The sequence below is a fragment of the Sturnira hondurensis genome, unplaced genomic scaffold (genome assembly GCF_014824575.4).
Source record: "Sturnira hondurensis isolate 20B ecotype Veracruz unplaced genomic scaffold, ASM1482457v3 Scaffold0015659, whole genome shotgun sequence".
In the NCBI taxonomy this organism is placed as follows: Eukaryota; Metazoa; Chordata; class Mammalia; order Chiroptera; family Phyllostomidae; genus Sturnira; species Sturnira hondurensis.
Window position 1 is genome coordinate 1,903,255 of NW_028088290.1, and position 27,122 is coordinate 1,930,376.

Genomic DNA, 27,122 nt, shown 5'->3' on the forward strand with positions numbered 1-27,122 from the left:
GAAATTAAACATGCTGGCCTTTATAACACTCTGTATCTATCTGTGCAGTGTAAAAGATGCTTTTCTCTTCAATATTTTTTAAGAAGACAATCACCTGGAACAACTGCAAATGGAATGACAAATTATTTGGTAATTATCTCTATACAAGGAAGGAGAAGAACCATTACACCTACTCTGCACACTTTCTCAGAATTCTACATTTCATATAACATTAGATGGAGATGCCAAAGAAAACAGAAAATTCTTTTTTTAATATTTTCACGACAGTTCTAGAGTGACTTCTACATTAATATAGCACATTTTACAATTACTATTCTTCAACTTTTATTAAAATGAATACCTTCAGTTCCAACTGGCGAACCCAAACTATATTATTGACAACTTCTGAAAGGTTTCTGCCAGAAAGTGGTCCAGATGCATCACCAGGGATTCCTCGACATCGATTCTCAAAGTCTAATCGGAAATCTGTAAGATTTAATTTAAATCAGTGATAACACATTCATCAAAGATTTCTTAATGCCCTCCATGTTCCAAGAACTATGTCAAACGTTGCAAACAGAAAAATACTAAGAGTTGTTCTCTTACTCTCAGGGACCTTGCCATATCACATGAGACAGAAAAAAATATACAGGGTAATTTTTCAAAAATGTGTCATTTGTAACAGAAATAATAAATTAACCTTCAGCAAATACAAACCATAAATATATTCTTAATCCTAAAGGGTACACAAAAAAGAAAAAAGTAACCTACAACCATATTTTCTCAAGCAAATACTATAATCTCTAATAAACTTTTACCTTTAATTGAGTCCACAAGCCTTGCCAGTAAAGTTTCTCTTTCTAACATCAATTCTTTGCTTATAATTGGACGCTTCACCAACTCTTTATATTTCAGAAATGCCTGAAGAAGCTAATATAAAATAAAAAAGTATATATTTATCCCAAGTGGATTGACTTGGCAAATATATATCTCCTAAAGTAGCTTAGAAATATTAACAGTAAAATACTTCAAGATTTTACCTGCTGAGGACTATCTTGAATTTCTGAAATATAATTTTTCAATTTTCCTGCTATTTTTTGTTCCGCAGGAGCAATAATTTTTTCATATTGTGACTCTGCAGCTTTCCATAAAGGCTAAAAAATTGATATTGTTAGACTTTAATATTTTTTAAATCTTCCTTTAGATATAACAACACAAACAGAAAATAATATTTAGAAACACATATTCAACCTCAGTATATGGATTGTACTGCACCGGATTCAGGCCAGTGAAAGGTTCAAACACTCGAGCCAGGATTTTCTCCTCACTAGCAGGTAAAAAATACAGAATCTTCTCATGAATTGTTCTAACAGCCAAGACCTAAAACATAAAATATTAAAACAACAAATTCATTTACATCAATAAATCTACACAAATAAGTCTAAAACCTAAATACACAGGGCAAGAATTTCTTTACCTAGGTTCTCTGATGAACAATGAAACTGAAACTGCAATTTTGAGAATTACTACTCATCAACAGTCAGTTAAACATACTACAGCAACACATCAATCAGTGTCCTCAAATCTAGTGAAAATATATAAAATCTAAACATTTTTCATCCTTATCCAAGGATATGTTTTTACTGATTTTAGAGAGGAAGAGAGATAGAGAGAATCATCAGTTGGTTGCCTCCCATATGCACCCTGACCAGGGATCAAAACCTGTAACTCAGGTATATGCCCTGACCAGGGATCGAACCTGCAAACTTTTGGTGCACAGGACAATACTGCAACCAACTGAGCAACCCTGCCAGAGCTGAAATCTAAGTATTTTAAAAACTACACTTAAAGTTCATTTAAGTTTTAGCTTCTCTTCTCCTTAACATAGTACCTCTAATATTCACTATTACACATTAGATTGCAATTCTGATAATGAAACATTAACAACTCTATTACATACAATTTACAAACAGCAAAAAAATAAATTACTGTATTTTGTGTTTAAAATTTCCACAAACATCAAAAGTTGATCAAAAGGTTAAGTAAAAACCCTATAATCTTCAATTCAAGTCAAATATATCAGTACAACCTCATGATTTATTCTTTATATTGTTAAAAACAAAACACTACTCCATAAATCCTAACTACTAAAAAGGCCTTAAAACACTGATAACTAAGTAAAATTTAACACTTCCCCAATCAAATTTTTATTGCTAAATACCATTTTCCACTAAAAAGAATCAGGTTCTTTGGAGAAACGACTAATTCCAAGTAAGAGACAGAAAATTCAAATGATGAGGTGGTACATTCCAGGGGGCTTGAAAGTAAGGAAATTATCAAAGAAATACTGGATTCACTTCAAAATGATGTAAGACCCAACTTATAGGAGGCACTCGCTGCCCAAACTTGGAACAATTTAAATAAAACAATAATAACTATAATGGATGAAAAATACATAAAATACAACTCATGGGTTCATAATACTACTGAAAAACATTTCATTGGCTGCCTATGTAACTTACTATGACACTAACTTATTAATTCATTGTTCTAAAAAGTGATAAATAAAAGGAAAGAAGTAATTGTGTACACTGCTAATCCTATACAGTCTTTATTTAAAGGTAAGTAATAAATTGATGAGGAAAAGTTCTTCCATCATTAGTAACAAATGTAGGAAGAACAACAGAGTTATAATATCCTCATTTTACATCTTTTCATGGTCATGAATGACTGCTAATATCATTAAGAAAAAATTGATAGCATAATAACATTTGGATCAGGCTAAAGGCACCTAAACCCACATATCAAAGTAAAATTGGAAAAGAACCTATGAAGCAGCTGAGACAATCAGAAAAAAATGAACATCAGTTAGATATAAAATAATATTAAGAAATTATTATAATTGTACTGGATGTTATGGTGATTTTATGGTTATGTTTTAAAGGTAAAAGTATATGATTTCTTGAATTGGCTTTGAAAATACTCTAGCGAAAGAAAAAAAGGAAGGAAAAGGAAAAAAGATGGAATAAGAACGAAATAATGTCAAAAACTGTTGAAAATAAGGACTTCCAGCCAAGATGGAGGGATAAGTGGAAACACGTTACCTCCTCACACAACCAAGTTTAAAGAAAACAAAGTTTTAGTAACAAAAATGCAACCAAAACACAGAAAATTGAACTGTATGGAAGTCCAACAACAACATTTAGCCAGACCAGTAAAAGGAGGGGAGCCAGAGGCTGGCGGAGCCAGGTTGCGCAGGCAAACTCGGCCAGACTGACCCAGGTGCTCAGGCAGCAGTTGGCAGATCCCAGGCGTGGGGTGGCAAAGGGCAGACTCAGTGAAGGTGCAAGGTGGCAGGTTGACTGTGGTCACACATTTGCACGCAGATAAACCAGGTGAAGGAGTGTGCAGTGAGACAGACCTCAAAAGCCCAGCAGCTTGCAGGAAGCAGCAGAGGGGACCGCCATTGCCCCTCTCTGACCCTGCCCCCACATACAGCATCACAACCCAGCAACTGAGTTGCCCTGCCCTGGTGAACACCTAGGGCTCCTCTCCTCATACATAACAGGTGCTAACAGACCAAAACATTATGTCTCAAGAAGAAATCAAAGCCCCAGAGCCAATACCTCTAAGTGACCAACAAATAGCCAATCTATCAGATGCACAGTTCAAAACACTGGTGATCAGGATGCTCACAGAACTGGCTGAATTTAGTCACAAATTAGAGGAACAAATGAAGGCTAAACTAATTGAAATGAAGGGAAATGCACAGGAAACCAATAGTGATGGAAAGGAAACTGGGACTCAAATCAAGGGAGTGGGCCAGAAGGAAGAAAAAAATGACCAAACAGAAAAGGATGAAGGAACAAGAATTCAAAAAAATGAGTAGAGGCTTAGGAACCTCCAGGGCATCTTTAAACATTCCAACATCCAAATTATAGGGGTACCAGAAGGGGAAGAGTGACAAGTGGAAAACTTATCTGAACACATAATAAAGGAGACCTTCCCCAATCTGGCAAAGGAAATAGACTTCCAGGAAATCCAGGAAGCTGAGAGAATCCCAAAGAAGTTGGACCCAAGGAGGAACACACCAAGGCACATCATAATTACATTAGCCAAGATTAAAATGAAGGAGAGAATCCTAGAAGCAGCAAGAGATAAGGGGACAGTCACCTACCAAGGACTTCCCATCAGACTGTCAGCAGATTTCTCCAAAGAGACCTTATAGGCAAGAAGGGGCTGGGAAGAAGTATTCCAAGTCATGAAATCCAAAGACCTACAGCCAAAATTGCTCTATCCAGCAAAGCTTTCATTTAGAATGGAAGGGCAGATAAAGTGCTTCTCGGATAAGGTCAAATTCAAAGAGTCCATCATCACCAAGACCTTATTATATAAAATGTTAAAGGGACTTATCTAAGAAAAATAAGATAAAAAATATGAACAGTGAAAGGATAATAAACTCATAATTATTAACAACCACACCTATAACAAAAGCAAACTAAGAGGACAGCTAGATCGGGAGTGGAACCATAGAAATGAAGATCACATGGAGGGTTAGCAACAGGGGAGTAGGAGGAGGAGAAGGGAGGAGAAGGTACAGAGAATAAGTAGCATAGATGGTAGGTAGAAAATAGACAGGGGGGAGGGCAAAAATAGTATGGGAAATACAAAATCTAAAGAACTTATGACACATGGACATAAACTAAAGGGGGGGAAATGGTGGGGGAGGGAATGTGCAAGGTGGAGGGGAATGAAGGGGGGAAATAGGACAACTGTAATGGCATAATCAATAAAATATATTTTTTAAAAACTGTTGAAAATAAGTAACAGATACATTGGCATTCATTACACTACTTTACTGTTAAGTATATTTAAAATTTTTCATAGTAAAAAGGCGTTAAAAATCCCCAAATAACTTGTTCCCATAAGCAGAAAAGGAAAAAGTCAGCTTTGCAATCTTTGCATGTTCTATTTCTCCCTCCCTTCAAGCTAAATATATAAGTCCTATATGGAAACTTGTAACTTATGAAAATTAAGCAGCTGTTTCAAATATTTCCATTAAATATCCCCTAAAAAGCTGTCCAGCTTAAAAACAATTTCAGTCATCAAGAGAATGTTTGGTAGGTCCCATATATGAACAAGTGGATTACCTTTTCTAGAACAAAGAACACAATGGAAGTCCATAACTAACAAGCTGACCTGTCACACACCGAAGACAAAGGCAGCGGAAGCCAGCACTCAGTGAACAGCATTCTGCACCTGGCTGCGCCAGATGACTGTCAAACACTACTTCACACGAACTTTAACTGTTATTCTCTCCCCCAAATATGAATAGTTCCTATCATATGTGCAGTGCTTTTTAATTAAAAAAATACATTCATTAACAAATGAGGATGTACTTCACACTTGAAGACAAACAGCCAAATAATCAAATAATACCTCTTCGAGGCGTTTGCCAAGTTTTTCAATTGTTTCAGGGATGTATTTTTCATCTTTCCATGGATGAGGAACATAGCGCGGCCACACCTGACCTGTTAGATGATTGCAGGCCATCACCCACTGTTCACAAATTGAAATACCGGCTTTCAGATTTTCCTTCACAACATAATAAGGATCTTCCCAAAGGTTCAAAGTTCCCAACTTTTTCTGAACAAATCTTCCAAATGAACCACCTAATAAAACATAAAGCAAAAATTTTAATGGAAGTTTCTTTTTACAAAAACTACAGAATACATGCTTATGACAAAATTAATGTACAAATTATCAAACTAACATTCTGTGAAACACCACATGCATACCCTTAGACTATCACTGTTAATAAAAAATATTTTTCAAAAAGCAGAAGTATTTTTGCATCTTACAATAGATTACATACACCTCTAAAGTACAGAAATATATATACATTTTTTGAAGGCTAGGAGCCTACAGTATGGATGTATCATTAAATAACCAATTCTCAGCTGCTATCTGTTACAAATAATGCTGTGATCAATATCCTTACTCATACACCTTATGTACTTATCTAATATTTCCTTAGAATAATAATGAGAAGGGCATTTTCTGAGTCAAAAGTATTTGCACTTTTAATATTGACTTACAAGCCAATATATTAAAGAACTTTTCAGTTCATTACAAAATAAATTCAAAATTAATACATGTACAGGGGTTACAATCTACATAAATTTAGCTGTATTAGTGGTCCAAAAATTTGATACATGATTTAAAGTAACGAACTATATACACATATCTATTTAAATAATTCTATAAGACCTGCTTTAAGAGTTACTGAAACCAACAATTACTATATTAAGGATCATTTAAAGAAAAAAAACACAAAACAAGATTCCAGAATTTTTTCTTTACTAGTACCTATAATATCTAAGAGATGTAGCATGCGTGACTCGGGATAAGGGTCATGCTCTGTTTGTCTCCACACGTCATCAACAACGTCACGAGTCGTCTCCACCAAGTCAACGACTTCCAGTAAAGACAGACTGTCCAAGTTATAAAACTCCTAAAACCAAAATTCATTCATTTTTTAAGATGATCATACATTTACCTCGGGCAATATAATCAAAATGTTCTCAGTTTTCAACTGCTACAACTCTAGTATTTGCCTTGTTATTTTCTCCTTTTTTATCCAGATGACATATTACTTTCTTACATAAACACCCTATATGTTTTTTCAGAAATATATTTTGTGAAAGCCAGAAAAATCAATAAGAATTGCAAAAAAAATCTATTCATTTATTTTTATACTTGGCCTAATTCTTTAAATGTGGATTCATTTCCTTAATTTACCCAAGTGAAGGTAGTCTTAACAACATTTTATTACTTTATTGTTCAATTACACTTGTCCATTTTTATACTGCCCATTGTAGTTGGTATATCTTTATTCATTCCTTTGCTGTATTGAATATTACCAATAATATAATCTTCGTACAAGATTTATCATTCTACATTTATCAATGCTACAAAAAAAGTCTAAAAAAATTTCAAACACTTAATTCAAACGGTATTGAAATATTGGAAACAAGTAGAAAATAACTATACTTATTTTGAAAAGAACAGATTTTTAATAACCATAATTAAAATGGTCACTTATTTAACCTCTGTAGATACATCAGGGAATAATTACCAAATAAGTATAAAACTAAGACTTTTTAAATTATAGCCTACTTCAAAATGCTAATTTGAATAAAGTGAACATTCTTTCAAAAGAACAAACATATACTAACTGCACATACATAAGCCTCTGTTAGTATATTAAGTTTTTGTTTTCCCCTATCCAATGTGAAATTATGTTTGAGAAAAATATTTACTGGAGATTAGAATTTAACTTCTTTAAAAGTTTACATTTTTACATTATACTCATATTAAACACACACCTTAAGTAAACCTTGCTACATATGAAGGATATGTTTTGTTCACAACCATCAAGTAACGATTTTAGAACAGAGATAAATTTATTAAAAATAGAATCCCAAAGTACTTTTATCAAAAGCCTAATATGTAAGTGTATGAATCACATACTCTTGCAATTGTTTCAAATAATTCTTTAAAATAACTGGCTCTTTCTTTACTGATCTGTTTACTCCCACGATGAGCCTGTTCTATCCAAAACTGGAATTCATCATTTGGCGTAAGGATACCTGTAAAAGTGAGGAGGGAAAAAAATATATCAATTAAAATGAAGAGCCAAAAAGTAATCAGATTTATTTGCTGATTTCGTATATTTCCTGCATTCTTAAGGATGTAAGGAAAAAACGTTTTATAATTTCTATCAACAGAAAGTTCCTACTTGAAGTTACTAGAAACAGTAACACCACCAGATGTATACTTCACATCAAGGTTCTTGCTCAGTGTGATTCCTACATGCTTTTGTAAGTCAATCATGCCTATACCGTGATTCTGCTTCTTTCGTCTCTCAGTTCACTTCTCCAACACAAGGTTTTCCTAAATCTGATTTCAAAACCATTCATGCTATTGAATATTACCCAAATCTGAAGTGATTATGATTTAATCAAAAATGTTTGTAATTTAATTTCAAAATATAANCTGTTCTATCCAAAACTGGAACTCATCATTTGGCGTAAGGATACCTGAAAAAGTGAGGAGGGAAAAAAATATATCAATTAAAATGAAGAGCCAAAAAGTAATCAGATTTATTTGCTGATTTCATATATTTCCTGCATTCTTAAGGATGTAAGGAAAAAACGTTTTATAATTTCTATCAACAGAAAGTTCCTACTTGAAGTTACTAGAAACATTAACACCACCAGATGTATACTTCACATCAAGGTTCTTGCTCAGTGTGATTCCTACATGCTTTTGTAAGTCAATCATGCCTATACCATGATTCTGCTTCTTTCGTCTCTCAGTTCACTTCTCCAACACAAGGTTTTCCTAAATCTGATTTCAAAACCATTCATGCTATTGAATATTACCCAAATCTGAAGTGATTATGATTTAATCAAAAATGTTTGTAATTTAATTTCAAAATATAAGCAAATTAAAGTAGATTTGCTTTTAAATTTACTTTAAATTTTCCAATGAACTGGACTACTTTCTATCTCTACTTTCCTAATCTCATGCTAGAAACAAATGCACTTTCTTTCTGAGTCCTGTAGAATTCAAAAAGTATTTAATTTACTAATAAAGCAATGAATGACACTATAGCCAATATTTTAAAATAATTGTATGTGTCTTGCATTTCAATTAATGATTCATGTGAGTAATAATTTTTCTATTGCCATAATAAAATTTGAATTAGCTTCAGATAAAATAGGTTTTAAAATGAAAGTCAGTGGCCCATTATATTTATAAGGTATACAATTAAGGTCAGTCCTCATTATTCCAGGTTTCTGGATTGAGAAATTTACCTACTTGCTAACATTAATTTACCTGCTCGCTAATATTTACTCATAACTTAAAATCAATACTCATAGTGCTGTAGTGCCACTTGCAGACATATATAGACCAGGGAAAAATCTGAGTTGCCCTGACACATAGTTTTCCAGCCGAGCATGAATAAAGATGCATAGCCTTCTCATTTTCTATCTCCTAGTAAACAAAACCCTTTATGCAGTCTTTTATAATCTATTTAGTGCCACATTTTCACATTTTTGTGCTCTTTGTTGGTGATTTCCCTGGTTAATATAGTTCCCAAGCACGGAGCTGACGGGCTCTCTGGTGTTCCTAAGCAGAAGCACACTGTCCTGTGCCTCACAGAGAAAACACTTGTGTATGATAAGCCTGATTTGAGCATGAGTTATACTATTGGCAACTGGATCAATGTTAATGAATCAACAATACATATTAAATAAAATAGTTTTAAACAGAAACACATATATAACAGAGTTATGTGTTTAGCAGTTGGCAAAAATGTTATGACCAGAGGCTCACAGGAAACTAACCCTGTAATTCTGCCTAAGAGCCATGGTTCCGTGTTCACTAATTCAGTGTTCACAATGACTTTCAGGACACAATGGCTGCAAAACACAAGAACCAACTACATTTTCTATTTCCACAAATTGTACACTGTTAAAGATTACATTTTCATGTTCTCCACAGTTATACGGACCTGTTTATATAAAAGTAGCTCAGGCTTAGAGCAGATCTAAAAGTGTGAAAATAAATCTGTGAAGAAATGTACTCATTTACTAATATGCTCATAAAACAATCATTTTAATTTCCTTTGATTAACCTATGGTTACATACCTCGTGTGTCATCTTCCTTAAATTTTAATTTTGATAAATTAGTGTCTGATCTGCGTAGCACTACACCCAATCCAGCTTCTAGTTCACTCAAAAGATTCTGAAGTTTGGGATCGAAGTTTCTGCTCCATTCCTGATCCTAAAAAAATAAAAAAATTAAAAAAAGCACATGATTATCAGAAGCTTGCCAACCAAATTGGTGTTCTTCTATAACACTATTGAAGAACTAAGCCCTAATATGCCTGCTTCACTCAGAGCTTAACAATACTTCATCTCACAAGGGAGAAAGAGTCCACATGGCAATGTAAGAAATTATGTGGATTCTATTTTATGTCTTTCTCCAATTTCCCTATTTGTCATCAAAGCTTAATTTTTGAATATGTGTTTTAATTGAAAAACTAAAATACTGATATTAATAGCATATAAAGTAATATATTTGTTTTGAAAGTGCTTATCCAAATAACCTAATTTTCTAATGACTATACAGTTACTCTACTCACCTTTAATAACATGGGTGCAAATACTTGCCGTACTGCTTGATAAAGGGAATTTATAGGTGATTCTAACATAGATGAAACAAGAATGTTATTATGTAGATTCTGATCGGTAATTACTTCAGGTCGAAGCTTGAAAAACACCAGCACTTTATCCTTTGTGTCAGCAAAATCGATCTAAAATGATAAATAAATGACTTTTAATGTTATCTTCAGAAAAGTTAATTATTTGAAAGAAATGTTCCCTAAAATGTATCACAGTAATGTTATCCCTTGGAATAATAGTTATTTTAAAAATATCTGCTCCTTAAGAATACCTAGGTTTTAAGGCCTGGCTGGTGTGGCTCAATGGATTGAGTGCCCGCCTGCAAACAAAGGGGTTGTGGGGTCAATTCCCAGTCAGGGCACATGCCTGGGTTGCAGGCCAGGTCCCCAGTAGCGGGTGCATGAGCGGGTGCAACCACACATTGATGTTTCTCTCCCTCTCTCCCTCCTTTCTCTTCTAAAAATAAATAAATAAAATCTTAAAAAAAGAAAAGAACATCTGGGTTTTAAAAGGTTTCTCCACTTACAGGTGATCATATCATAAAACTATTCTGATAAGTGATTTACAAACAGAAATCACTACATAAATATTGATGACACATACTACTAACCATTCCAGCCAGATTTAGATCAAAGCTGTGTGTCCCAGTTATACACTGGTGAGTAGTACGCTTCTCCACTTGTTCAGAAAGTCTGACAAGGATTTTAATTACCCTCTTACCTGAAACCAGCATTGTAATAGGTTCCTTTTAACTTGTACATAAACTCAAAACTACCACAAAGAACTTAGTAGTCTGTCTCTTAAAATAATCTTTACTTGATCCAAAAATTTGTTCTTACATGTAGTTGATTATCAAACTTTTTTATTAAGTTACCACATGACTAGATTATTTAAAATTGGAACTGAGTGAACTAAATTAGAGTTTACTAAAGCAAACATGTTTAAAATAGGTCAGTTAATAGTAATAAATCCATTAGCTGAGGAGAGAGGTAAGATGGCAACAGAGTAGAACGGAGCAGATTTTAGCTCCCATACACATGAGAGAAAATCCTGGCAGATCTACTGAGGAACAGCGCAATTAACCAACAGTTCCCCAGCATTTATGAAATTGGGAGACCAGACCTTGTGACCGATGCTGAGGTACCAGACAGTGGCAGGTCAGTGGGGTCTTGGGAACTTGAGTGGAGACAGAAGCGGAGGTGGCAGGGGCAGGCGCCCATGGCCAGGCAGCCCCAGTGACGCAGCCGTGGTCAGGGTCCAGAGGCGCTCGTCTCAAACCAGCGCCAGAGGCGTCTGCCAAGGGAGCCGGGGCACCCAGCGGCCTCAGTGGGTGACCAGCGCCAGTCATTAGCTCTCTCCCTCCCGGTCTAGGCAAGGCTGGGCAACAAGGGGCAGAGAGCTGTCTGCTTGAGTTTACAGAGAGTAAGGAGGACAAGGGGTGGTGTTCAACTGCCAACTCTGTGGTCGTCAGCCCAGGAGAACTGAGAGGCACATTGTCCTTACCGGTCTGGCTGGGGATTGAGCTGGGCTGAGAGGCAGGCTTTCTGGAGAAGTTTTTATTGGAAAGTGAACTGAGGTGTTCTCCTGTGACAGCAGCTTGCCTTGCTTCCCACCCAGCCTGGCAAGGATTTAGAGGAGAAGCGGAAGCATTTGAGTCCCGCCACAGGACTTGGAAGGACGGGCAGATCCCACGGGACCCAGGCAGCCTGGCGGGTGTGTGGGGGTCCAACACACCAGTCTGGTAGCCTGGCTGGCCCACGCGCATGCGTGCACCTGTACCCCAGCCCACAGAGAGGTCCTGCTGCAACCAGAAAAACCGGTTTGGACAGTTTGAAACCAATAAGGGAAGGTGTGGGTTTTTTGGGGGGGAGGGTTGTTTGTTGGGGTTTTTGTTTTTTGGTTTGTTTGGTTTTTTTAGTAATCTTATATATTTTTTTAATTTTATTATTGCTTTAGCTTTCAATACTTTGTTCCTCTCCTTTCTTTTTTCTTGTTTTAGTCCTTCCTTTCTTACCAAACATTGCTTTTTCGTCCCTTCTCCTGTCTTTTTTTTCTTGTTTGTTTGTTTGTTGCTTTGCTTTCTTTTACCTACAAGAGACACAAACAACTGGGAACTGTGAAAAGACCAGAGTGGGATCTAAAGAGGGGGCATCTCAACAATAGAGACAGAGAGACAAATTTTACTTTGCTATAACAGAGAAGCCACAAGTTGCTGCATATTTGTATTATTATTTTTTCATTATTCTCATTTCTTTTATATTTTAATTGTATCTTTGTATTCTCCCTCTTTCTGTATAGGTTTCTTAGTCTTGGCTGGTTATATTGTATCATTTGACAGGTTTTCCCTGTTCTTTCCTCCACAGTGTATTGCTCATTTTCTATACTTCATGCCACTTGTTTTCCTTTAGCACACTACCCAAAGCTCTATACCACCTGCTCAGACAGATCACATAGATTCTGTCATATGATTGTTGACAGACAATCATTGTTGCTTTAATATTATTATAAATAATAGCTGGTCTATACAACTGTAAATACTTAACAACACATCTCCCAGATCTGAGCCCACTTTACAGGTTCCTAAATTCTATTAGTGTTATGATTAACTCTACTTCCTCGGACACTACACCTGTTTACTATTCTTTACTCTCACCTTACCTCAAAATCTGACCACCTGCAACCTCACTGCTTTCTAGATACAACTCACAGCCTTCCCTCCCCAACAAGAAACTTATCTTTGATCTATACTTTCTTAAAAGTGGCAAATTGGGTTGAAGATTACAGTTAACACTGTATAGAGCCTAAAGATCTTGTATCTCTTCTCTACCATCTGTGACTGTAAATATCATAAAATACTCTTCTGTTCTCATACACTATTTTGCCTCTCCCTCCAACTGATCACACACACACAAAAAAAGGAGTAGGTGGAAGTGGAGAACATCAAGATACCTGTAGGTAACACCACTGAATTTCACAGGTAATCTACCACAGAAGTTCACAAAATAAACCTGGGGAACCAGAACAGATTAATTTAAGAAGCTGAGGCAAACAAGAAGAGTCTCACTAACAATGGGAAAACAAAGAAACAATCCCCAAATGAAAGAAAAGATGGAAGCCTCAGAAAGAATGTTAGATGAAATAGAGGCAAGTCAACTATCAGATATTGAATTGAAAGAACTGGTTATCAGGAAATCCAAAGAGCTCACGCTGAGGTACCAGAAACTACAAGGGAGCTACAATAAACTCACCACAAACTATAGCAAAATGAAAAAGGAAATAGAAACTAACAGAAAGGACCAAGAGGAAATGAAGAATACAATTTCTGAACTGAAGAACACAGTAGAAGGAATGAAAAGCAGGATCGATGAGGCAGAAGATCGGATCAGCAAGTTGGAGGACAGAGTAGAAAGAAACTCCCAGAAAGAGCAAGAAAAAGAAGAGGCTCAAGAAGAATGAAAAGAGATTAATAGAAATGCAAGACAATATGAAACGTAATAATATCTGAATAATAGGAATACCAGAGGAGAAGAAGAACAAGGGATAGAAAACCTATTTGAAAGAGTAATGGTGAAAAATTTGGCTAATTTGATGAAAGAAAAGGTCACCCGAATCCAGGAATCACAGAGTTCCAATCAGGTGGAAACCAAAGAGGCCTACTGCAAGACACATCATCATTAAAATGGCAAAACTCCAAGACAAAGAGAGAATCTTAAAGGCAACAAGGGAGAAAAAGAAAGTAATATACAAGGGAGCCCAAATAAGGTTGGCTACTGACTTCTCAATGGAAACATTTCAAGCATGAAGAGAATGGCAAAAAATATTCCCAGTAATGAGAACCAGAGGCCTACAACCAAAACTACTTTACCCAGCAAGGCTCTCAATCAAGATAGAAGGCCAAATAAAGAGCTTCCAAGACAAAAGAAGTCTAAAAGACCATGCCTCCACCAAACCAGCTCTCCAAGAAATACTAAAAGGACTGCTTTAAGGAAAGGAAGGAGAAGAGAAAGACAGAGAGGAACACAGGTACAAAAATGGCAATGAGTAAGTACCTATCAATAATAACCTTAAATGTAAATGGCTTAAATGCTCCAATCAAAAGACATAGAACAGCTGAATGGATAAGAAAGCATGACCCAAACATATGCTGCCTACAAGAGACCCACCTCAGGACAAAAGACCATCACAGACTAAAAGTGAAAGGCTGGAAACAAATTTTCCAAGCAAACGGACAAGAAAAAAAAAGTCAGGGTAGCAATGCTCATATCAGACAAAACAGACTTCAAAAAAGGGACCATAAAGAGACACGCAGAAGGTCACTTCATAATACTCAAGGGAAGAACTGACCAAGAAGACATTAACATTGTAAATATATATGCACCCAACACAGGAGCACCCAAACATATAAGGAAAATCTTAGAGGAGTTCAAGAAAGATATTGACAGCACCGCAATTATAATAGGGGATTTTAACACCCCACTGTCAAAATTGGACAGATCTTCCAAACAAAATATCAACAAAGATATTGTGGTATTAAACAATGCCCTAGATGAAATGGACTTAACTTATACAGAGAGAGCCCTTCATCCCAAAGAAGCTAAATACACATTCTTTTCAAATGCACACAGAACATTTTCAAAAATAGACCACATGATAGGACACAAAACCAGCCTCAACAAATTCAGTAAAATTGAAATCATACCAAGCATTTTCTCTGACCACAAGGGACTGAAATTGGAAACCAACTGCAAAGGAAAAGACCCAAACATCCCAAATCATGGAGACTGAATGGTATGCTATTAAACAAGGAATGGGTCAAGAATGAAATTACGGAAGAAATCAAAAAGTTTCTGGAAACAAATGAAAATGAACTCACAACAACCCAAAACTTATGGGACACAGCGAAGGCAGTCCTGAGAAGGAAGTTCATAACAATACAGCCTTACCTAAAGAAGATAGAAACATTTCAAACAAACAACCTAACCCGAAGCCTGCAAGAACTGGAGGAACAACAACAAAGACAGCCAACAGCAAGTACAAGGAAGGAAATGACCAAGACCAGAGCAGAATTAAATGACATAGAGACGAAAAGCACAATTCTAAGGATCAATGAATCCAAGAGTTGGTTTTTTTAAAAGATAAACAGAATAGACAAGCCTTTAGGTAGGCTCATCAAGAAAAGAAGAGAGAAGACCCAAATAAACACAATCAGAAATGAAAGAGGAGAGATTACACTGATACCACAGAAATAGAAGGGATTGTAAGAAATTACTATGAAGAACTGTATGCCAAGAAATTTGAAAACCTGGGTGAAATAGACAAATTTCTAGAAAAATATAATCTTCCAAAACTCAATGAAAAAGAAGCAGAAAACCCCAACAGATCAATAACAGCAAATGAAATTGAAGCAGTAATCAAAAAACTCCCGTCACACAAAATCCCTGGACCAGATGGTTTCACAGGAGAATTCTACAAAGCATTTAAGGAATAGCTAACCCCTATTCTTCACAGACTATTCCAAAAAATCCAAAATGATGGATTTTTTGGAATACTCCCAAACTCTTTTTATGAAGCCAGCGTCATCCTAATTCCAAAACCAGATAAAGACACAACAAAGAAAGAAAACTTCAGGCCAATATCGCTGATGAACATAGACGCTAAAATCCTCAACAAACCCTGGCTGGTGTAGCTCAGTGGATTCAGCCCGGGCCTGCGAACCAGATGATCACGGTTAGATTCCCAGACAGGGCACATGCCTGGGTTGCAGCCAGTTCCCAGCAGGGGACACATGAGAGACAACCACACATTGATATTTCTCTCCCTCTCTCCTTCCCTTTCCCTCTACAGATAAATAAATAAAATCTTTAAAAAGAAATCCAAGTGAAATGAACTCTAATGATACTGTATTTAACTCAAAATGTTTAAAAAAAATCCTCAACAAAATATTGGCAAATCACATCCAACAATACATCAAAAAAAGTCATACACCATGACCAGGTGGGATTCATCCCAGGGATGCAAGGATGGTTCAATATTCACAAATCAGTAAATGTAATACATCATATAAATAAAAGGAAAGACAAAAACCACATGATCATATCAAAAGATGCAAAAAAAGCTTCTGATAAGGTACAACACCCATTTATGATAAAGGCATTCAGTAAAGTGGGAATAGGGGGAGCATTCCTCAATATAATAAAGGCCATATATTAGAGACCTACAGCCAACATCATACTCAATGGGCAAAAACTAAAATATTTTCCACTAAGATCAGGAACAAGACATGGCTGTCCACTTTCACCACTTCTATTCAATCTAGTATTGGAAGTTTTAGCCACAGTGATCCAACAAGAAAAGGAAATAAAAGGCATCCAAATCGGAAAGGAGGAAACAAAACTGTCATTGTTAGCAGATGACATGATAGTGTACATGGAAAATCCTATAGACTCTACCAAAAAACTGCTCGAACTAATAAATGAATTTGGCAAAAGAGCAGGTTACAGAGTCAATATCCAGAAATCAAAGGCATTTTTGTATACTAACAGTGAATCAGCAGAAGCAGAAATCAAGAAAAAAATCCCATTCGATATAGCAAAAACAAAAATAAAATATCTGGGAATAAACCTAACCAAGGAGGTAAAAGACTTGTATGCAGAAAACTACACAACACTAAAGAAAGAAATCAAGGAAGACACAAATGGTAACACATACCGTGTTCATGGATTGGAAGAATTAACATTATCAAAATGTCCATACTACCCAAAGCAATTTACAGATTCAATGCAATACCTATTAAAGTACCAATGGCATATTTCAGAGACATAGAACAAACACTTCAAAAATTTATATGGAACCATAAACAACCCCAAATAGCAGCTGCAATTTTGAGAAAGAAGAACAAAGTAGGAGGGGTCACAGTACCTGATACCAAAGTGTATTATAAGGCCATTGTAATCAAAACAGCCTGGTACTGGCATAAAAACAGACACGTGGACCAATGGAATAGAACAGAGAGCCCAGAAATAAACCCAAATCTCTATAGCCAATTCGTATTCAACAAAGGGGGCAGCAACATAAAGTGGAGTAAAAATAGCCTCTTCAACAAACAGTGTTTGGAGAACTGAACAGCTACATGCAAAACAATGAAACTTAAGCCCCGACTTACACCATACACCAAAATTAAATCAAGGTGGATAAAAGACTTAAATATAAGCCGTGACACCATTAAAGTCCTAGAGGAGAGCATTGGCAGGAAAATCTCAGATATTTCATGCAGCGACATTTTTACTGGTATTCCCAGGGCAAGGAATAGAAAGGAAAGAATAAACAAATGGGATCTCATCAAAATTAAAAGCTTCTGTGTGGCTAAAGAAAACCGTATTAAAATAAAAAGGCAATCAACTGTATGGGAAAACATATTTGCCAATGATACCTCAGACAAAGGTTTAATTTCCAAAATATACAAAGAACTCACACGACTTCACTCTAAGAAGAGAACTAACCCAATTAAAAACCGAGAAAAGGACTTGAACAGACACTTCTCCAAGGAGGACATACAGAGGATCCAGAGACACATGAAGAGATGCTCAATATCTCTTGCTATCAGAGAGATGTAAATTAAAACCACAATGAGATACTACTTTACATCGGTCAGAATGGCCATCATAAACAAAGCGACAAACAACAAATGTTGGAGAGGTTGTGGGGAAAAGGGAACCCTAGTTCACTGTTGGTGGGATTGCAGACTGGTACAACCACTATGGAAAACAGTATGGAATTTTCTAAGAAAACTAAAAATGAACATGCCTTTTGACCCAGCAATTCCACTGTTATGAGTATATCCTAAGAACCCTGAAACACCAATCTAAAAGAACCTATGCACACCAATGTTCATAGCAGCACAATTTACAATAGCCAAGAGTTGGAAGCAACCTAGTAAATAGGTTGCTTAGTAAATGAATGGATCAAACCGTCAGTAAATGAACGGATCCAACCCGTCAGTAAATGAATGGATCAAAAAACTATGGTACGTTTACACAATGGAATTCTATGCAGCAGAAAGAAAGGAGCTACTACCCTTTGCAACATCATGGATGGAACTGGAAAGCATAATGCTGAGTGAAATAAGCCAGGTGGTAAAAGACAAATATGATATGATCTCACCTTTAACAGGAACTTAAACAACAAAACAAACAAGCAAGCAAAATATGACCAAAGACACTGAAATTCAGAACAGGCTGACAGGGATCAGAGGGGAGAGGGGAGTGAATTTCAGGGGAAAAGGAGAAGGATTCACAGAAACTCGTATAAAGGACACATGGAAAACAACTAAGAGGGGTGGAAACAGGAGGGAGATGGGGAGCATGGCTGGGTGGGCTGAGATGGGAGTGGGGGACAGAAAACTGTACTTGAACAAAAATTAAATATTTTTTTTAATTTAAAAAAAGAAACAGAGGATCAAAGAACTTATATCTACAACCCATGAACATGAACTAAAGGGCAGGGAATGCTGGGGGGTTAGGGGAGCAAGGCTGAGGGGGGATAAAGGGAGAAAAAGTTTGAAAAGCTGTAATAGCATAATCAATAAAAATTCTTAAAAAATTAAAAATAAAAAATCCATTAGCTGCAAAGTATACTGTCTGAAAGAAGTTTTCACATTACATATATTTCCAGTTGTTATTTCTTTTCCCAGAAAGAGAAGCCCATGCATTAAAAAGCTTGCAAACAAGTTCACTGCTCTGTATGAAAAACATCTTCTAGATGAGTGAGTTTTCATGCTACTTTTCTTCTACCGCAATCATTCTATTTTTTTAAGCTGCTAGAAGAACTGGCATTTATTACTGTAGCTGCATTGCTCCAACTCTTGTTTTCACACATTAGAGTTCTGTTGCTAGTATGATCGATCATTTTATTCTAATTACAAACAAATGGGATAACCAAATGCAGATCTGCAGATTTGAAAAGTTCGCTCTTTAGTAATGAAGTAGTACATATCCTTCTTCTGTCCTATGTGAAAAAATACACATTTCATGATCATAGTTTAAAAATAGCAACTACCATCACTGGCCAAGTCACCCTGGGGTGCCAGTCAGCTCAGTAACTTCGTCCTAGCCAAAGCCAGAGTTAAAGCAAAGGTTCAGGTGGCTACAGCTGCTCATTGTTCCCTGAGAAAAGGAAAAGTGAGAGTCACCACTCACAGCTGCCTCTCCTCCCAGTTTCCCTATCATTGGCAACTACCACTTCCTCTGAATTGATGGTACATTATTTGGTAACTGTTCATTCAAGGTGCCAAGTTGTTCTTTTGGAGGATGCAAAATACCAGTCCCCTACTGGGATAGATCACAGATCAACACACTATAACTGGCTGCTGTTTGTGTATCACCCACAAGCTAAAAATGGTTGCTTCATTTCTTTAAAAAATAGTATTTCATGGCACATGATCATTATATGAAATTCAAATATCAGTTTAAAAATAAAGCTTTATTAGAATGCAGCCACACTCACATATTTTCTATGGCAGCTTTCACACTACAATGGCAGAGCTGAATTTGTCACAGAGACAGTATGGTCTGCAAAGTCTAAAATACTTATTGTCTGGCCTACTACAAAAAGATTTGTCAACCTCTATCCTGAAACATATAGCAGATCAGATCTTTCTCTTGCTCAGTATTACCAGTGACATGCTTAAAATTACCAGTGACTTCCTAGTTCACCAGAAAGGTGTACAAGGTCCTCAGTGATCAGCCTGTAACAATCTTCCATACTCTCCAGTTAATCATTCAACTTCAGCAATCACTCTGTAATTTTTTTTCCTGCCCCTTGAAACCAAGGTGAGACCAAGCTCAGGGCCTTTGTACTCACAATATCTTTTGCTTAGAACACTCTTCCCTTAAATCTTATATATGACTACAAATCATCATTCAAATCTCCCTTCAAAGGTCACTAATCCAAACAGGTATCCCTTCCTACTCTATTTTCATACAGTTCTCTATGCCATCCCCATCACTACTTTATTTTTATTTCAAAAGCACTTTTCAATACTCAAAACTATGCTACATTATGTATCTGTGTGTATGTGTTTAGCCTAGCTTTGTCCACTCAAATGGTACTCCTTGAAGACAAACTCTGGCATGCTCATGGCTTTATTACCAGCTCCTAGAACAGTGCCAGACCTACAGGAGGTACTCAGTAAGTATTTGGTCACTTACTATAAATTATTAAATCATGCTGACTCTCAGACATCTAAAGTACAACTTAAGACATAAGAAAACATTTCAGATATGAAAAATCTGCACTGTGGTATAGAACTAAAAATAAAATGCATTGTCGGGCTCTATTAGTAATGGCATCAAGTTTTCAAAGGTATTGCTTCAATTTTCAATATCCAACCCAAGACACACGTTGATGAATTCAAACCTCTCCTTGTATTGTTTTCCTATTACACTCTAAACTTTCAATGGTGTTTCCACAGTATGCCCCAATTTTATCATTTGTTAAGTATTCACTGTAGGCCATTGGAGTGATGTTCTGGAAGGTAGAAGCAGGGGGTCTTATTCTGACTCAAGTATTACCTATTAGAGAAGTGGAATAGTTAACACATAGGATGTAACCTTTATGCCTTACTTTCTTCAGGAAGAAAACAGTTTCTACTGCCTAAAACTGAATTAAATCCAAAACTAAAGATCCATAGTGAATGGGTGAATGATCCAGTCATCCTACAAAGATGTACTCAATGGTTGCTGTGTATCAAATACTGTCAGACCCAGAGATATGGGTGAACACCAGAGGGAGAGGTTTAAAAATATGTCAGTGATTTGCTATATTTCATTTATCTATGAGCTCCTTTAACATGTGAGGCAATTTCTTCTGTGTATTACTCTTAGGTGTGTAAATATATGTGTACTTGTTAGCTTATCAACATATATAACCTGATTACAAATGCAAGTTATTTCTTCAGCAACCCTGCCAGGGAAGGCAACAGTGCAATAAATAAATCAATACATCACATATTGATAAACAAAAAAAAGCCCTAACTGGCTGGGCCAAGTTGTTAAACAACAGGATGTGAAAAAATCTGAAATAAAGTGCTGGGGAAGGAGGCGGAATTGGCAGCGGCTTGTACTTAGATAAACCTTCCAAGATTTAACTTTCTGGGAAATCAGCAGCAGAACGGGTGGAGGAGGCTGGGATGTGGCCAGTATACAAGTTTCCTCGGGGAGGAAAATCAGTGAAGGTAGGAGAGTCTGGGGATTGAGGGGGCAGTACCGCAAATCGACCCCCAGTGTGTGGCATTACTTGGGACACAAGGACCTTGCACCTCAGCGCAGTGCTCCAGACCCAGTGATTCCTCGATGCACCACCTCTTCCCTCCACCTCTTCCCTCCCGCAGGCTTAGGCCGCCTCCTAGTGAATCGCAACCTCCTGCTCTGCCCAGTAGGCTCAGGAAAACCAACTCACTCTGTCCGCTGTGGCCTGGGAGAGGAATGCCCAACTCACCAGACAAAAAACCGAAATGGGAGGAAGTCTGAGAGGTCCCAAACATTTACAGAATGAAACTGATTTCATTCTTTGTGGACAGTGGTATTTCGATTCCCTCCCTTTGTCTCACCTATGACCCCCTTTTTCCTTGGCCTTGATACCACCACCACCACCCCCCCCCAAATCGGTAAGCTTACTTATAGGCAGCAAGACACATGTTAACTTTCATTTTTATTAGATAACTTCATGGATATGGCTAGCTCATTGACTCCTGACTTCACAGGATGTTCCAGACTGGGGCTGAGGAGAGTGGGGTCAGTTGGTCCATCATGAGACACCCACAAAACTCCAAGGTATTCCTGTACCTAAACGATCCCCCGATTACACCTATCCTAGAATGAATTTCTTGAGTTCATTTCCGCAGCTGCAAACTTTTGGGAGCCGTCACAAACGGCTCCCAACCGTTTACAATGCCGTCTAGACAGCCTCCAGAGAAACCGACCAGAGAGGCCAGCTGGTTGTCCAGGTATAAAAGCTGCCGAGGTCGTAGCTGCAACTCTTCCCGAAACCCAATCATCACAAAGAGGCTGTCGGAAAGACAAGAAAAGGAAACCGAAGTTCACAAATTCATAAATTCCCTTTGCTAGGCTTCGTTTCCAGCCCCAGAGGCTGGCGGGTCTGCGCAGCACAAGCCACAGTCCGCCTCGAAAGCAGAGCGGGGATGAAAGAGTGCACGGGGATCTAGGCGCTCACGGAAGGGGGCGGCTCAGGGGGCGGCTCAGGGCGGCCCTCCACAATCTTCTCCAAGTAGCCTCTAAATGAGCCACTCCCAGCCGCCAGTTTCATTTGTTGCGCTTTTTTTCCTTAGACAATAAAAGTCAAATTAATTGAAAAAAACGCATCACATATTGTACTTCGAAAAAGAATTTAAACTTGTATCACTATTGCGTAAAAGATCTGAATCCCTAACTAATCTTTCCCGCTAGTAAGTTTAACCCCCAAAAAGATACAGTAGAATTGGCCTCAAAGAACCTCAGAAGAGAGGAAAAAAAGGTGTTTTCAAAACTAAATAATGTAAATTTTTATTTGTTTCTTTGCTTGTTTGTTTCTTTTGGTTATAACCAATCTGCAGTCCTTGGGGGGGGGCGGGGACTAGAAAAGAATATAATTGTTCTGTTCAAGTGTGTACACAGGCAATCTATCTCCTTCGGTCAGCTGAGGATCAGATAGGGAAGGGGTAGAAGAGGGAACCAGCATCCCTCTGGGGGAAACTAGGAGCAGAAAGGGAGCTCAGGTCAGGGGTGCAGAGAACCATACCGTGTTAGAAAACAATATTCCGGCGTCGGATCGTTGCACCCTAAGGAGCATCTGGTTCCCGTCATCCAAGAAGTTGTTGATTTCAGGACTGCCGTACAGCAGAGGCTGGTTGCAGGGTTCCGACAGCAGTCCAAAGTAATTCTGGGTAGTAGCGAAGATGAAAAGCTTCCGAACGTCCCCAGTTCCACCCTCCATGATTTTGGAAGTAGAGGAAGGGAAAACAGGAAAGAAAAGAAAGAAGAAAACCAGTGGCGAGGGAAGTGAGGAGCAGAGCTCTACTCAAATCCAGAGCCTGCCAAAGGCCTACGGAGCTTCACGGTTGCCAAGGACAGTCGCTATGGCGACGCAGCGCTAAGGTGGCGCCACGGCCGCTGGCGCGCACCGTACGTCACCTTCTCGGGCACGCGCACGCAAAACTCTTAGAGATGATCAGTATCTCGGAGTTCCTTAGCTGCTCACCGCTGTCATCGATTTCAAGGGATTGACGTGCTAAATTGGTGCCAAGTAGCAAAACTTGTCTTTTCAAGAAAAGTCCCAAAGCGCACAGAGTTTGGAGAATACGAGGTATTGAAGAAAGCAGGGCAGCTAAAAGGCAGGATAAAAGTCCACCTTCATTTTGGAAGCGCAATGGCTAGCCATTGAATGACTGCCTCAGCTTAAATGGAGGTTGAAAGTAATTTTTTTTTTCAGGACACGAATTAACTTGCATCAGATGCATTTCTACCGAATGGTGCAAAATAATCCATATTGTTATGGAAAGACTTCTCTTAAATCTTGAATTTTGAATAAATATGATCTAGCAATTAGAAAAAAACTGATTTTTATTCATTTGACTGATGTTTTTTAAAGCGTTGTTAAATAAGATACATCTTGTCTTCAAGTGCTGCAGCAAGATCTGTCTTGAGGAGGTCTGGGTTCTAGTGCTTCCTCTCCAACCGTTCCTGTGACTAAACCACACTCAATGCCAGGTTCCATGACTGTGAAGTAGAAAATACTATCTAGGTTGTAATGAGAATTTAAAAGATTACCATTTAAAAGAGACTTGTTTCAAAAAAAATAGGAGTTTAATACAATGTTATTTTACTTTCTCAATCTTATTCACTCTTTTCCGTGTTGGTTAATTTACCAAGATTATTTTCGTTACCCTGCTATTAATTTCAGAAAACTTTAACCACTAATTTTTCATTGTAATTATACCAGAACACGAGCCATATTATAGAATATAGAATAACCAAAATATACAATGATTATGAGTTGTTAACTTCAGACATTCATTAAAATTCATAAACATAGCCTGTCAATGGTGTTAAAAACCTTTCAGTTTGTTATGAAAGAAAGGGTTTATTGAGACAAATGGTAGCCAGAAAAGGACTAGGTCGTGGGCACAGAGTAAACCACCAGCCACAGGGCTAGATGAAGAAGACAAACGTGCCTTCCTGGAGCTGATGGTGGTTCTTTTCCACAATGGGTTTGGGAAGAAAAATGTAAGTAGTTCTGAACATTAACTTTAAAGGCGCGGGGTGGCAAGGTGACATTGAAAGCTCTGGGATAGTTAAGAGTCCTAGGGGGAAATACGTGTTTTCTTGCTGCAAAGTTTGTGCACAGCAGGATATGGTGGTGTCGGTGGTCAGTTATGCTTTGTAGATAATTGCCGCAACAGCTGCCTGGAAGTGGATCCAAAGTTTTTACACACTTTCAGAAATGTAGGCAATCTTTTGTGGGTTTCAGCCTCTGTCAGCTACCTGATTGATTTCCCTTGTCTCTTCCTCCCATCCTCCATCTTGCTGTAATTTAGGACACCTCAGAATTTTTTCTCTTGTCAATAATTTGCACTTACTCAAATCTTTTATCCTGGAGTTTTGCAGGTCCTAGTGCTGGAGATGGTTTCCAGCTGCCTCTCCTGGACTCTGATAGTTTTGTTTAACTAAAACCACCTGATCTAATATGCTAACCTGTATATTCTTAATTGTTAAACAGAGATGCAGAAACTTTGACCTTTTTGGTTCTAACATCACATTCTATGTAATTTATTTCTTCTTCCTGGTATATCTGTGGACGAAATTAAAAGTAGAATCAACACAAAATGTTGCTCAAATAAAGGGAGGTAGACTGATAAATTTAAATTATACTGTATTTGAGAACTGGACCTATAGATCTCTTTTCTATGTTCAACTAATGAGGTTTATTCATTTACTTATTCAAGATAGTGTAAGTACAATAATAATGAGAAGAAATTCTGGAGTTTGACTGCTTGGAATTTGAATCCCTCCTCTGCCACTCACCAGCAGAGTAAGTCAGTTAACCTCTATGTGCCTCAGTTTCCCTGTCTACAGAAATGAGAACGATAATGTTAGCTTCCTCAATGAACTGATGAGAATAAATCAGTTAATGTATATGAACACTTTTAAAGCACTGCTTGGCACGTGGCAAATCCTACATATATTAGCTATTTATTATGAATAACTATTGTTCTACTACATGTCTAATGTAAGTAATACTGTACATATTCTTGAAGTCAAAGAATCATCAAAGAATAATTCAAAATGATATTATTTGACATCCCATATATAGCAGAGGATATGTGGGATTTGATACTTATCCACGGGATTTCTTCCTCCGCTCATCATCCTCAGAATCAGCATGACGAAATTTTTTGAGTGTTTGTGCCTGGCACTCTTGAATGTCTTTCATGATTTTTCTTATTTAGCTTCAAATTTACAGAAAAGTAAATTATTTGCCAAAGGTCATATAACCTGAAAATGGTAAAGCCAGGATCAAAGTCAGACCATATGATTCCATTATTCTACAATAGCATTGGATGTCTACAAACTATATTGAGATGTGGCTTACACTAGCTTCACTCAATTTACACATGCTTTCTGAGAACATGCTAAATACTCAGTGGGCCAAATCAAATCGGACTCCTGCCATCACACACCTCCTGCTATTATGGAGATCAGTTTCATAGTACAGATATAAAAGTGAAAATGATGAACTGTAGAGTGTGCTATAATGGTGATATTACCAGAGCAAGCTCGAGGACCAGCATCTCAGTTGAGGGAAGGTCCAGGAGATGTGTGAAAGACAGACACTTCAGCAGTGTCAAGGATGAAGAGGTAGCGGGTAAGTAGGTGTGTAGTAGGCATTTCAGGTAGAAATGGCTTGCGAGAAAATATTCGATGCGTGCGGGAAGCTATGGGACTCTGTGGCTGGAGAAGATTATATGAGTGTCCAGAAGATGTGGACCAGAGAAGAAAACGGCATGGCCAGTAAACCTCTGTCTGCTAACGTGAGGAGTTTGACATTTAATAAGAAAGTTTGGGGATTCTTTCAAAACATTTAACCAGGAAGAAAATGAGATCAATTTTGCTTGGCAAAGACTATTGTATTATACAAAAAGTATTAAGGAGTGTTTTTGTCATATCTTTAATGGTATGCTTTATTGAAATGTGTGTCAATCTCCTCTTGTTTTTGTAGATTTACACTAATGATTTTCAGTAGGTTGTATATTATTAAGTTGGCCAAGAAGTCCATATGGTTTTTTCTGTAAAATAAAACACACATTTTTCATTTTCATCAGTAATCTTATTAAATTCAGTATTTTGAGTATGTCAGCTATCTCCTCTGTGGTATAATATGGATTGTTCTCAATTAACATCTCTGTTTGATAGCTGTCAACTTCAAATTGTCTACCTAACCATGGAGCATCGTCCAGTGAGAAACCTCCAACATGAAACTTCACAGACCACTTTTGACACATTATAACACCTTCTCCAGGCACAGCACAAATCTTTTGCGTGTTTCAGTTGTCTTTTCACCTGTCTTGAGATAATAAAGGATAATATGCTGAAATGTATATTTTCTTCCATTTTCTGTATTAAAATAACTACACAAAAATTCATCAATTTTGATACTTTTTTAAATGTACACTGATATTGCAGCTGTCAGAATACAATGTAACAAAATTGTTTTGGATGAAGTTAAAGACAACTAAGTGTTACTAGAGCCCTCTTATGGAAAAAACCTAACAAACTTTTTGGCCAACCCATTATTGATACTACGTACTACTAATACCTAGTACTCCCTTAAAGCCA

The 27,122-nt window shown here is 37.2% G+C and overlaps 1 protein-coding gene across 2 annotated transcripts in view; it reads right to left on the bottom strand.

The window, feature by feature from the left end:
- DYNC2H1 (dynein cytoplasmic 2 heavy chain 1) overlaps nt 1-23,352 on the bottom strand; it is a 346,577-nt gene extending 323,225 nt beyond the window's left edge. For both annotated transcript variants that reach the window (XM_037065338.1, XM_037065337.1), the window contains exons 1-10: nt 23,029-23,352; nt 10,197-10,367; nt 9,700-9,835; nt 7,513-7,631; nt 6,349-6,493; nt 5,419-5,651; nt 1,231-1,359; nt 1,020-1,133; nt 798-909; nt 341-465 (exon numbers count right to left, since the gene is read on the bottom strand). In XM_037065338.1, coding sequence (XP_036921233.1) covers nt 341-465; nt 798-909; nt 1,020-1,133; nt 1,231-1,359; nt 5,419-5,651; nt 6,349-6,493; nt 7,513-7,631; nt 9,700-9,835; nt 10,197-10,367; nt 23,029-23,223 — 1,479 coding nt within the window. In that variant the 5' untranslated portion in view covers nt 23,224-23,352. The remainder of the gene's footprint in view (nt 1-340; nt 466-797; nt 910-1,019; nt 1,134-1,230; nt 1,360-5,418; nt 5,652-6,348; nt 6,494-7,512; nt 7,632-9,699; nt 9,836-10,196; nt 10,368-23,028) is intronic.
- Between the last annotated feature and the right edge of the window lie 3,770 nt (nt 23,353-27,122).